Source organism: Saccoglossus kowalevskii, chromosome 4, assembly GCF_978046115.1.
Source record: "Saccoglossus kowalevskii chromosome 4, keSacKowa6.1, whole genome shotgun sequence".
Classification (NCBI taxonomy): domain Eukaryota; kingdom Metazoa; phylum Hemichordata; class Enteropneusta; family Harrimaniidae; genus Saccoglossus; species Saccoglossus kowalevskii.
In genome coordinates this window covers 6,441,330-6,455,680 of record NC_140644.1, presented here as the reverse complement: position 1 = coordinate 6,455,680, position 14,351 = coordinate 6,441,330, and the positions used below count along the sequence as shown (strand labels likewise).

General features: G+C 36.1%; 1 protein-coding gene across 2 annotated transcripts in view; it reads right to left on the bottom strand.

Moving 5' to 3' along the window:
• The window catches only part of LOC100369115 (glutamate receptor 4-like), a 50,006-nt gene that overhangs the window by 6,506 nt on the left and 29,149 nt on the right, over nucleotides 1-14,351 (bottom strand). For both annotated transcript variants that reach the window (XM_085497678.1, XM_085497679.1), the window contains exons 5-12: nucleotides 7,888-7,941; nucleotides 6,874-7,035; nucleotides 6,386-6,547; nucleotides 5,790-5,909; nucleotides 4,224-4,337; nucleotides 3,213-3,419; nucleotides 2,276-2,655; nucleotides 199-397 (exon numbers count right to left, since the gene is read on the bottom strand). In XM_085497678.1, the coding sequence (XP_085353804.1) occupies nucleotides 199-397; nucleotides 2,276-2,655; nucleotides 3,213-3,419; nucleotides 4,224-4,337; nucleotides 5,790-5,909; nucleotides 6,386-6,547; nucleotides 6,874-7,035; nucleotides 7,888-7,941 (1,398 nt within the window). The remainder of the gene's footprint in view (nucleotides 1-198; nucleotides 398-2,275; nucleotides 2,656-3,212; nucleotides 3,420-4,223; nucleotides 4,338-5,789; nucleotides 5,910-6,385; nucleotides 6,548-6,873; nucleotides 7,036-7,887; nucleotides 7,942-14,351) is intronic.

The following is a 14,351-nucleotide window of genomic DNA, read 5'->3' as shown; positions in this document are numbered from 1 at the left end:
CTAGTGGCACTGTACAGTGTCGCCTTAGTCTAGTGGTACTGTACAGTGTCGCCTTGGTCTAGTGGCACTGTACAGTGTCGCCTGTATGGACTCAAATTTAATGTCAACATCAACGGCCACGTTCAGTTAAGTTCTAACCTAAATTAGACATTCCTAAATATATCAGATCATTTACTGCCAATAATAAGGCGTCCTTACCTCAAAGAAAGACGTTGTAGACCCAGACGTTAACGTGCCATAGGATATCTCAGTCTGTGTGGCTAAGTCATCAGCTGACTCTATTGGCGACACCATCCGCTCAACGGTAAGAAAAGCAGCCAGGTTGGCAGTGTAGGAAGATATGATGATTAGAGTAAAAAACCACCACACACCTCCAACTATACGACCTGATAGGGATCTAAATAATAATAATAATAATAAACGTAGTTTTAATAATAAGAAGTAGTATTTATTTTATTTTTATTTATTAGTTTGTAACGTAAAGTGGGCATATGTTTTGTACTACATTATATGTTACAGTTACTGTAGTTGTTATGTGAACACATTTTTATACCTACCACGCATGTGTGCCTTTACCACATGGGTTAGTCACCAGAACCATTTGTCAAAACAGTGACATTTGTTTATGCATTTTGTATCGTTATATGCTATATATACAGGTAAATAGTTTATGTTACTTTTATGATTAACGCATATCTTGTTTAAACAACAACAAACTGCAAAACATTTTAGAAATATGTTGCCAACGACTTTGTTGCCAGAAAATTAGAGCTTTACACCCGGGATACATTCATTATTCAAATTTATTTTCGAACGTATTTACATAAAGAAATTCAGTGGCTTAAGTTAGATTCAGTTCAAAACATGGAAAATACAATTTAGTTTATTTATCAGTCAGATTGAATGTCAAAATCGAATAGTTCTGTTCAATATTTTATTTTTTAGTCGAGGTTTGCAGATATTTTGTTTATAAAGACGATGTTCAGTATTGATTAACAATTTTTGGGTTGTTTTAAGTAGGAAAACTCAAACAATTATTGACGAATTATCAGAAATTCGTAAGAGAGGTTGACAGATATGTGAACCCGATTGCCATGGAAACAGCCATTTCAGGAATGATTTTTCATTTACAACTCCAAAGGTTATCGATGCTGTTGTTATGTTATTGCCACTGACATGGAGACCAAACGTGAATATTTCGGTAGAGATGTTGATCCGATTGTCATGGAAACATCAACTTCAGAAATTATTTTTCATTAATAACTTTTTCATCAATTGTCATGATTTGTCTAGGAAGGTTAGTCTAGACTTCTGATAGTGATACAGATCTGGTTGCCACGGAAACAACAATTTGGAAAATGATTTTCAACAAGTTTTCGATGGATTATCATGAAATCGATTGCCAAGCAATTATATCTTGCTAGAGATTTGATTAACACGGAATTTGGAATTAACAAATTGAAGACTGTCAAACCCAAACCAAGCGATTAAATTTTATAAAAATCTGGAGATAATATATTTTAAAGGATGTGTTACTAATACTGTGTAATAATACAATATACGAGCGGGGATACGGAGTTTGCTTCTAAAGTGGGGGTGTGCGCTTTCGGAGTGCGTTTTAATGTTATGAAAACGTTCACTGAGTTTATTTATTTCAATGTATGTTGCGCGTGTTTATTGTTAATGTTAACAAAACGATCACTGAGTTAGTTGGTCTTGTGTAAGTGGCACGTGCTTATACATAAGCAAACTACAGTGAAGTGCAAGCAACGGGTGCTATTGTGTTTCACATGAAACCCAAACACAGCAAACATTTTGTTACAAGTTAATACAACTAGTAAAAAAGAAAACTACAACTACGCTTACAAAAAACAGAGCAAAACATTTGGCAAAAACAGCTTTGTGCTTTTATATGCACCATTCCACGAATCACGTGACCGTAAAATGCTATGCAGCAAGAATGGATATCCCCCTAAGGTGGCCCCTTTGCGAAGTGTGGAAAGTAAAATAAAAAAAAATGCATTTTACGGTCTCGGCTGCATGCATGGTGTATATAAAAACTATAGCTGAGAGAAAGCAAGCAAAAATACCGCCGCAGTTGCAGTGAAACATCTGAGAACATGACAACACCAAGCACACACACAATGAATCACACCCGCCCGCTACGGTGCAAATGTGCTAACTCCCGGGTGCTCACTAGCTATATTCACCATGCTATAGAAGGTGCACAGACCGTAAATGCACTCCACAGAAAACAGAAACTCAAAAAACCGACCTTGGAGAAATATCACATCCTTGCTGCATAAATGCACCCAGTGAAAACCAAAGACTGTTAAAGATTCCAAAATCGTTGGCCATCTCCTGCCTATCCCCAGTGTCGTCAAACAATGGCGGCGGAGCATCAACTGCGTGCCACTCATAGGGACTGAAACGGCTAACCAAGAAGAGCACCACGCTAACACCAACATAGGCAAACACGATACACATCCAGATCTCGTGAGATAAAGGGTGTAGAAACGAGAAGACGCCTGGTTTGGTATTTTGCGGTTTCTTAATCATGATACTGATACCCAAACCCATGAATGGTGTTGTGAATTCTACATAAGGTTCACGGTCAGAAGTGATAGTCAAAGGTGCCACAACTAAATCCGCTTTCTGAAAATAAAAGTAAAATAAAGCAGAACTTTAAACACACTCATGATTATTGAGAAACACCTGTGGTGTCATACTCTTAAAGCGCGGGAGTAGTCACCTGCGCATGCGGCAAACGGCCGTAGCGTGTCGTTGTTTACAGAGAAGCGTCTACTCGTAAGCCTTCGGGTTTTAGCGTGCGCGTGCGCAGGTGACGAACTCTCCGCTTCAAGAACAAAAAGCTGAGACTATTATAAATATTTTATAAATATACATTTTTATAAGTCAAAATGGATGTTACAGTTAAAATTGAAATAACCCAGAAATGGTATCATGGCAGCATTATCCAATCAACAAGCGCCTTATTTTGAATAAATGTGCAGTCATATTTTTTTATTCACTCGAAGGTACGCGAGCTCATTATTGGCGTAGAAAATGTTTAGCTTTTGGTCCAATCACTGTCAAACATTTGAATTTAAATAAAATCTACTGTTGTTTTCAAACGCACACACTCACTGAACGCAACACTACAAAACTAGAGAGTTTGTGCAATATATATACAAAAAAGAAAAAAAACGAACGTTTTCTATGAGTTCTCCTATCATTCCATCCCATCTATTCGTGTCTTCGTTGAGACGACCGTAGTTACCGTCTTCCACAATTTGCCATTCATATTTAATTTTCAGGACGTCGGCAATCTTTGCCATCAAGTCTACACAGTATCCTTCGTATTTGTCCATTCCTTCGAATTCATCTGCATTTTTCTTAAGCATAAAATATGGATCGTCCTGTCAAAGAAAAAAAAATGTGTATGATTACAAAGAAAAATGTCAAGGCATGACAAAGGTTCTACAATGCAGAAATATTCACACACGATATGCTATTGACCTCACGATATGCCACTGACTACAAGATATGCTATTGACCTCACAATATGCTGATTGACTTCAAGATATGCTATTGACCTCACGATATGCTATTGAACTCACGATATGCCATTGAACTCACGATATGCCACTGACCTCACAATATGCTGTTGACCTCACGATATGCTAATGACTTTAAGATGTGATATTGACCTCACAATGTGCTGTTGACCTTACGATATGCTAATGACTTTAATATATGCTACTGACCTCACAATGTGCTGTTGACCTTACGATATGCTACTAACTTCAATATCGGTTATTGACCTAACGATATGCTATTGACCTCACAATATGCTAATGATTTTACGACAAAAAATGTTCTAAATTCATGGATCCCCTGTCATCATTTTTTTCAGCAGTAGATTGAGTGACATTGTAACATTGTCATAGAAACGAATGCGCATGTCAAACAATGTGGTCCTGGGTTTTATCCCGGATTCTTCCAGAACACATTTATCTACGGATTATTTTTCACGTTCATATTAAACTCAAAATTAAACAGTTAGCTTAACAACATATGTACAGGCTTTTACTTTGACTTTGAGAAAACAAACTTGCTAAAAGTATTTATCTTTAAACAAATATTACAACCAGTCAACATTAAACTGCGCAGTGTAAACATCTGCATTGTCATGCTGTAATACAATAGTAGAGAAAACCTACGTCAATTGTAGTGACACGAAGGGTTCTGTTGAAGCTGTCAGCTGGGAAACTTAGTACCTCTCCATCACTACCAATACCAATGTGACCTTCACCGGACGAATCCCACTTACCCACCTGTCATATGAACAGACGAATACGTGAGTTATTTAAGGACCTACGTACAGACAAGGTCATTGATTTATTTTATAGACCCGATTGGCAAAACCTATTTTTAATTTGATTATACCTCGTAGCCCTATCAGCCAATCGGATTTGCGCATTTGCAGTCAATATATTTACATATTGACTTCTCAGCGGTTAAAGACGTCGTAATATGCCTTCTGCGCTTGCGCAAACGTCATGACATGTCGCCCAACAGTAGTCCTGTCCCGCTTTAATATTTCTACATTATAGAAATGATTATTAGTCAAACGACAGCAATGATACGCCCCCATAAATGTTCAATCATTTTAAAAATCGTCTTCTCCTGAATCATATTGTCCTGTTCTATTTTTGAATATACCATTACTTATGTTCGATCGGTTAAGTGGTATATGCAGTGTACTTAACTAACATAACAATGTGTGCAAATGTAATTCAATTTGAGTAATATGATAGATAATTAATTAGACCGCGGGTTATACAGCAGTCTGAATTGCCATTTTGGCAAGGTTCGGTAATTAGTATTAGTCATGAAGTTAAGTGGCTTTGAATAATTCATCCGATGTGAATTAAATAGTGAATAATGAGTTTATTCCGACATGGGAAATTAATCGGGCTATCCTCATATTATGGTGCTGCGTTTACTGAAAGACGAGTTTTGTAAGAATGGAACACAGCGTAGCACCAACATGTAAGTTTCCGTTCACGATTTTGAGTTCGATTTGTCTATAGCTCAATGTCGAAACGTTATTGAGCGCAGAATTACTATAAATATAATTTTCGCGTTTGTCGAATCCCACACGATGTTTTGACGCAAAATTAGTACTGTCAGTTAACACGGTTATTCCCAAGCCACCCGGTTAGTTTTTTCAGTTTACTTACAAAATTAAACCGACAACAAACGTTTTGTTTGGTAGCCAGTTGCGGAGAACCGAACTTGTTCAAGCCAGAAATACTATTGAAATTTTCACCAGAGAACAAGATAAACGGAGATTTTATGAAATTCTTTTGAATAAAATCCGTGTTTATTTTTTATTTTTTTACAGAAGTCTGACTTATATTAATAAATATTTCGTTTGTCACATACATTTTTACCACTTTTTGTAGTACTTTTTTATGTGAAACAATTGTGGAAAAAAATGACCGTATGTAGTGAGGTGATTGGCCACAATTTAAAAGCTGCCTGTGGCAGAGGTACTATTACGTAAATCGCAAAGTCTTATGGGAAGATGATTGTACAAATTGCCTTCAAATTTGTTTCTTCTATTTTTACGTTCGATTTAACGCGGGATCTCACAGGGAACGACAATAAAATAGTCATGACACTATAGTAATACAAACGTAAATTATTTATACTTTTAGAATAATCTGAGCATAGCAATGACATGATAAGAAAAACACAACTATGATTATATTATCTCGTACCTTATCAAACCTAGCTTTTCCCGTCTCGTCTGGAACAAGGCTCAATATATCCATGGTATAATTAGTCCGCCTTCCCAATTTGTCAAATCTGATTGGCCCAGTCAGTCCCTGGATATCGACCTATGCAAATAATCAAAGATAATATTTGGTAATCGTAGTCCTAAATAACTATTAAAAATAGCTAGACGTTTCGAGCAATGGCTCTTTATCGATAGCATAGAAGCAAGTGCAAATAATCAACAGGGGCATCAGCAAACAAAATGAATGAATGAACAAAATAAATACGGAATCTACATTCATGGATGGCATATGTGGTTTTGAGTTTTGAAAATTGTTTTTTACCGTAGATCATATCTTTTATCATATTTCAGCGTACCTAATAGAAACATATACCTAACACATCGCTATCGCATGTATAATACACGTAAATTAATAAACCACCGCAAATGGAGAATATATTATTACACAGTTGTATGTACATTAATATGCACGGATAGTATATACGTCGCACGACGAAATTAACAAGTGAAAAATTCACTGTTTGGATTATTGACTGTTGCAATGAATCGAGGCCAATGGTGAGAGTTTGTAATTACCTCTTTTAGGTAGTTATTCATCTTTTCGCCATCACGCCAAGGTTTTTGATGTTTGTTGTCGCAATTTATTAGTTCTGAGTCTATGTCGACGTGGTCATTCTTCATCAGTCGAAACGCTTCGGTGATCACCGATACGGCATCGTAAACCAACGCCGCCTGGAACTGTGGGGAAACACACAATAGTTGCAGTGCTCTATGATATGGCTCGAATCGTACTCGGATACACACAGGAAAGAGAAGCCAACCAAAAAACAAAACAAAACATTAACTATAACCACTACATTGAGTATAGAAATTGAACGAAGTTGGGTAGGGTGATAGTAGATGTGATCATGTTTTGCGACATCAAGATATTTCATAATTTCTTGTATTGTCAATCATGGACGTAGTGGGCGTGAACACGTCACTAGCGTTCTGTTTTATACACCATATGCTAATGAAGCAATTCCCCAACATTGCACCTTCCACGTAACCACCTTGACACTTACTTTCACGTATGTGATATTTTCAAATTCTGCATATTTTTCAGTGAATTGGTTCCAGACATCTCGATATTCTTTTAGCCTCGTATTCGTTTCGTCTACCATACGAAAACCAGTCACGTTCGCGCCTCCGTATTTAAAATTTTCAAGATCGATATGGTACACGTCCTGCACAACAGAAGATACGGATAGTTAAGATTGCGTTCTGTTGACATTTCTTCCCAACATCAATCACCTGAGGAGTCATGTAACCTCAAGTGTGTGACGTTACCTTTTTTTGCTGTTCCATTGAATTTTTCACAAAAACAAAGTTAAATAAGTAATCCACAATCTAATACAGTGAAGGGCAGAAAACTGTGGTCTTTATAAACGTTTTATTAATATACATTTATAAATCATAATGGATATTAGAATTAAAATTGACCAATCCCGAAATTGTATTGTGACGTCATTATTAGCTCTAATAATATCAAAGATGGTTCTACATTATCTGGCGTTCGCAGTTGCCAAGTAACGTGAATGCATGTGTGCGCAATATGAGCGTATACAATGTTCCGTTTTTGAGCCAATCATTATTAAATATTTGAATTTGAATGAATTCCGATGATTGGTACTTACAAATTGTTATAAATAGTTTAACAATCAAAGCCTCAGCTTTGTGTCTTTCGCTGTATATACACTAAATAGTTGTAGGTAAAACATATTTTGACTTTGCTCTGGAAACCAACATTTTTATGCTAAGTAAATAGCAAAATGGTGACATTATTCACTGACTGATTAAAAAAACGATGGTCGTTATTCTAGTCGGAGTTGGTATATATTCGATCGAGTACGAAGCTCACTTCTAAACTATAACCGAGCTGTCAATGTACTGGTACCCTTCAAATCACGGGGAAACGACGGCTCTACCATGATATCTGTGTAGCCAGTGCTTTGGCGTGTTTGCAATGTTTCACACGAAAAAGGTGTATACTATCTATTTAACAAAACACGACATATTTGAATGAATTTTGTACTTACAAAGTCAAGAACTACAAAATGATACTTCCTTGTGACCATGCCAAGCTGCAGAGCCTGTAGTTAGAAAAACATTGACACGTTAGATGGCTGGTGAGTTAATAGTGGTATTATTTCGTACAAAATTATGCATACGTAATACAAGTAAATGATGTGTTAACCCATAGCTAGACATACGTATTACAAGTAAATACAGTTATGCGTTAACCCATAGCTTGACATACGTATTACAAGTAAATACAGTGATGTGTTAACCCATAGCTAGACATACGTATTACAAGTAAATGCAGTGATGAGTTAACCCATAGCTAGACATACGTATTACAAGTAAATACAGTGATGCGTTAACCCATAGCTAGGCATACGTATTACAAGTAAATACAGTGATGTGTTAACCCATAGCTAGGCATACGTGTTACAAGTAAATACAGTGATACGTTAACCCATAGCTAGACATACGTATTACAAGTAAATACAGTGATGAGTTAACCCATAGCTAGGCATACTTATTAGAAGTAAATAAAGTGATGTGTTAACCCATAGCTAGACTTACGTAATACAAGTGAATACAATGATGTGTTAACCCATAGCTAGACATACATATTACGAGTAAAAACAATGATGAATTAACCCATGGCTAGGCATACGTATTACGAGTAAATACAGTGATACGTTAACCCATAGCTAGACATACGTATTACAAGTAAATACAGTGATGTGTTAACCCATAGCTAGGCATACGTGTTACAAGTAAATACAGTGATACGTTAACCCATAGCTAGACATACGTATTACAAGTAAATACAGTGATGAGTTAACCCATAGCTAGACATACGTATTACAAGTAAATACAGTGATGCGTTAACCCATGGCTAGGCATAGTAATACAAGTAAATACAGTGATGCGTTAACCCATAGCTAGACATACGTATTACAAGTAAATAAAGTGTTGAGTTAACCCATAGCTAGGCATACGTAATACAAGTAAATAAAGTGATACGTTAACCCATATCTAGGCATACGTATTACAAGTAAATACAGTGTTGGGTTAACACACAGCTAGGCATACTTATTACAAGTGAATAAGGTGATGTGTTAACCCATAGCTAGGCATACATATTACAAGTAAATACAGTGATATGTTAACTCATAGGCATACGTATTACAAGTAAATACAGTGATGAGTTAATCCATAGCTAGGCATACGTATTACAAGTAAATAGAGTGATGAGTTAACACACAGCTAGGCATACTTATTACAATTAAATAAAGTGTTGAGTTAACCCATAGCTAGGCATACGTATTACAAGTAAGTACAGTGATGTGTTAACCCATAGCTAGACATACGTATTACAAGTAAATACAATGACACGTTAACCCATAGCTAGGCATACGTATTACAAGTAAATACAGTGATGTGTTAACCCATAGCTAGGCATACGTATTACAAGTAAATACAGTGATGCGTTAACCCATAGATAGGCATACGTATTACAAGTAAATACAGTGATGCGTTAACCCATAGATAGGCATACGTATTACAAGTAAATACAGTGATGCGTTAACCCATAGCTAGGCATACGTATTACAAGTAAATAAAGTGTTGAGTTAACCCATAGTTTGGCATACGTATTACAAGTAAATAAAGTGATGCGTTAACCCATAGATAGGCATACGTAATACAAGTAAATACAGTGATGCGTTAACCCATAGATAGGCATACGTATTCCAAGCAAATACAGTGATGTGTTAACCCATTGCTAGGCATACGTGTTACAAGTAAATACAGTGATACGTTAACCATAGCTAGACATACGTATTACAAGTAAATACAGTGATGTGTTAACCCATAGCTAGACATACATATTACGAGTAAATACAATGATGAATTAACCCATGGCTAGGCATACGTATTACGAGTAAATACAGTGATACGTTAACCCATAGCTAGACATACGTGTTACAAGTAAATACAGTGATACGTTAACCCATAGCTAGACATACGTATTACAAGTAAATACAGTGATGAGTTAACCCATAGCTAGACATACGTAATACAAGTAAATACAGTGATACGTTAACCCGTAGCTAGACATACGTATTACGAGTAAATACTGTGATGTGTTAACCCATAGTTAGACATACGTATTACAAGTAAATACAGTGATGCGTTAACCCATATCTAGGCATACGTATTACAAGTAAATACAGTGTTGGGTTAACACACAGCTAGGCATACTTATTACAAGTGAATAAGGTGATGTGTTAACCCATAGCTAGGCATACGTATTACAAGTATTTATTTACAGTGATGTGTTAACCCATAGGCATACGTATTACAAGTAAATACAGTGATGAGTTAATCCATAGCTAGGCATACGTATTACAAGTAAATAGAGTGATGAGTTAACACACAGCTAGGCATACTTATTACAATTAAATAAAGTGTTGAGTTAACCCATAGCTAGGCATACGTATTACAAGTAAGTACAGTGATGTGTTAACCCATAGCTAGACATACGTATTACAAGTAAATACAATGACACGTTAACCCATAGCTAGGCATACGTATTACAAGTAAATACAGTGTTGTGTTAACCCATAGCTAGGCATACGTATTACAAGTAAATACAGTGATGCGTTAACCCATAGATAGGCATACGTATTACAAGTAAATACAGTGATGCGTTAACCCATAGATAGGCATACGTATTACAAGTAAATACAGTGATGCGTTAACCCATAGCTAGGCATACGTATTACAAGTAAATACAGTGATGTGTTAACCCATAGGCATACGTATTACAAGTAAATAAAGTGTTGAGTTAACCCATAGTTTGGCATACGTATTACAAGTAAATAAAGTGATGCGTTAACCCATAGATAGGCATACGTATTACAAGTAAATACAGTGATGCGTTAACCCATAGATAGGCATACATATTCCAAGCAAATACAGTGATGTGTTAACCCATAGCTAGGCATACGTGTTACAAGTAAATACAGTGATACGTTAACCCATAGCTAGACATACGTATTACAAGTAAATACAGTGATGTGTTAACCCATAGCTAGGCATACGTGTTACAAGTAAATACAGTGATACGTTAACCCATAGCTAGACATACGTATTACAAGTAAATACAGTGATGAGTTAACCCATAGCTAGACATACGTAATACAAGTAAATACAGTGATACGTTAACCCATAGCTAGACATACGTATTACGAGTAAATACTGTGATGTGTTAACCCATAGTTAGACATACGTATTACAAGTAAATACAGTGATGCGTTAACCCATATCTAGGCATACGTATTACAAGTAAATACAGTGTTGGGTTAACACACAGCTAGGCATACTTATTACAAGTGAATAAGGTGATGTGTTAACCCATAGCTAGGCATACGTATTACAAGTAAATACAGTGATGTGTTAACCCATAGGCATACGTATTACAAGTAAATACAGTGATGAGTTAATCCATAGCTAGGCATACGTATTACAAGTAAGTACAGTGATGTGTTAACCCATAGCTAGACATACGTATTACAAGTAAATACAATGACACGTTAACCCATAGCTAGGCATACGTATTACAAGTAAATACAGTGATGCGTTAACCCATAGCTAGGCATACGTATTACAAGTAAATAAAGTGTTGAGTTAACCCATAGTTAAACATACGTAATACAAGTAAATACAGTGATGCGTTAACCCATAGATAGGCATACGTATTACAAGTAAATACAGTGTTGAGTTAACCCATAGCTTGGCATACGTATTACAAGTAAATAAAGTGATGCGTTAACCCATAGATAGGCATACGTATTACAAGTAAATACAGTGATGCGTTAACCCATAGATAGGCATACGTTTTACAAGTAAATGCAGTGTTGAGTTAACCCATAGCTTGGCATACGTATTACAAGTAAATACAGTGATGCGTTAACCCATAGATAGGCATACGTATTACAAGTAAATACAGTGATGCGTTAACCCATAGCTTGGCATACGTATTACAAGTAAATACAGTGATGCGTTAACCCATAGATAGGCATACGTATTACAAGTAAATACAGTGTTGAGTTAACCCATGGCTAGGCATAGTAATACAAGTAAATACAGTGTTGGGTTAACACACAGCTAGGCATACGTATTACAATTAAATAAAGTGTTGGGTTAACCCATAGCTAGGCATACGTATTACAAGTAAGACAAGTGATATGTTACTGTAAATACTGTACTTACTTTTTAATACGTGTACCTAGATATGGGCTATTGTAAAATACTTTATTTTCGCTTGAAATTAATTTTCGCTACATTTACTGATGGGTTGATTCAGTGAATATAAAAACCAGTGAATTTCCTTATATTTTACATTACACTCCCAAAAATCGCCGAAAATCAGCAAAAATTAACTTAAGCTAAATTAAAGAATTTTACAGTAACCTATATCTAGACACAATTATTACAAGTACGTACAGTAATATGTTAACCCATATCTTGGCATACTATTTCAGTGCAATACAACTAAACATCACAAAGGGGGGGGGGCATACTTAATTATGCCTCTAGGCTATGCAGGTTATAGCAATTTGACAACATTGTTTTCTGTCTTCATTTCGATTAAAAATGTTAGTTATAATTATATGGCTAATTAAACTGCTCGCATTCTTGTCACGTGGTTCTGTGTGCTGAACACCATTACATTAAACTATTCAGAGATGCCAGTGACAAGCTGTTTAACGTGACCGATAACGTAATACTCTTTAATGTGTTGGAGATATCTATGCTTAGGAACACACGTACAAATTGACAGAAGATAGTCAATTGATGAGCTCGCTGCATTCCCCTCTTTTACGATAAGATCGTACATTAAATGCGAGGATATGTTTGCGCCATTAACTTGACCATTGTGTCCCAAGTGACACTTGCATACAACGATCCATCATTATTTCCGGGTTGGCCACGCTCTGTGGCAAGCGAGACAATTGCAAGGTATGATGCGATTGTCATTGATAGGATAACGCTACACAATTTATATTTATCAAACACTTGTATTGTCTGTAATTTGAATTGGTTATATCTGTATGATTCGTTTATTATATTGTCATATCACACACACGACTATAATTGTGAAACCTCTAACTGCTTATAATATCTAAACCTACCACTGATTCGTTCTGGAATTGTATACCGACGATACGAAATATTACACAATGCTACGCAATGGAGGACAACGCTACGCAATACTACGCAACAATACGAAAAACTACGAAACGCAATCATAGGCAACGGTACATAATACTACACAACGCTACACCACGCTAGGCATTAGATGACAACGCTACGCAATGATACGCAATGACAGGCAACGATACGTAATATTACGAAACGCCACGCAATGACAGGCAACTCTACGTAATACTACGCAATGACAGGCAACGCTACGCAATGTTAAGCAACGCTATATAAAGTTAAGGAACGTTACGCAATACTACGCAATGCTACGCAACGTTACGCAATAATAGGCAACGTTACGCAATACTGCTTAATCATAGGCAATGCTACGTAATACTACCCAATTGTGCGCAACGGTACGCTATGGTAGGCAACGTTACGCAATATTACGCAATACTACGCAACGCTACACAATGATAGGCAACGTTACGCAATAATACGTAATTATAGGCAACATTACGCAATGATAGGCAACGTTACGCAATAATACGTAATGATAGGCAACGTTACACAATGATAGGCAACGTTACGCAATAATACGTAATGATAGGCAACGTTTTGTAATAATGTGTAATGCGAATATTCATCGTTTCTTACATTTCGAGACAATATTTTTTGACAAGCCTAAATCGCTCTGATTTCGATTGAAGTGCGTCTGAAGTCGCGGGATTAATACCACGACAGTAATATTTATGATCAACATTACTTACGTAAAAACATATACAAAAGCGTTACAAAAATGTTGGCAGATGATTTTGAGTTTCATTTAACAGTTTATGTGTGGTTTACACGCGATCAAATGTTTAAACTGGTAAAGAAAAGTGGTTATTCAAATTGAAAATGTATCTGATATCGGTGTGATACAATGTTCAAGATAAAAAGAAGAAAATGAAAATGATATATTGTATTAGATATAGTGTTGTAAACCACCTGACAATTTACCATTTATATAGTGAGTAATCGCAGATCTCTAATTTCTCAATATCCATTGCATGTTGTAGGTCTTGGATTATTCGGGATAACCATAATGCAATGCTCATTCACACGGAAGATTGAATTTAAGTAATTATTTCATGTTTGGCCATACATCTTAAAAAAGGGCGCAGTGTTTGATTATTATAATGCAGTGTTTTTACATGTTTTCTAGTTTCACAGTGGCCAGTTTTAAAACATTTTTTGTTTTGGTGTTATTATCGATTACCTGGATGTCCAGATATGACGG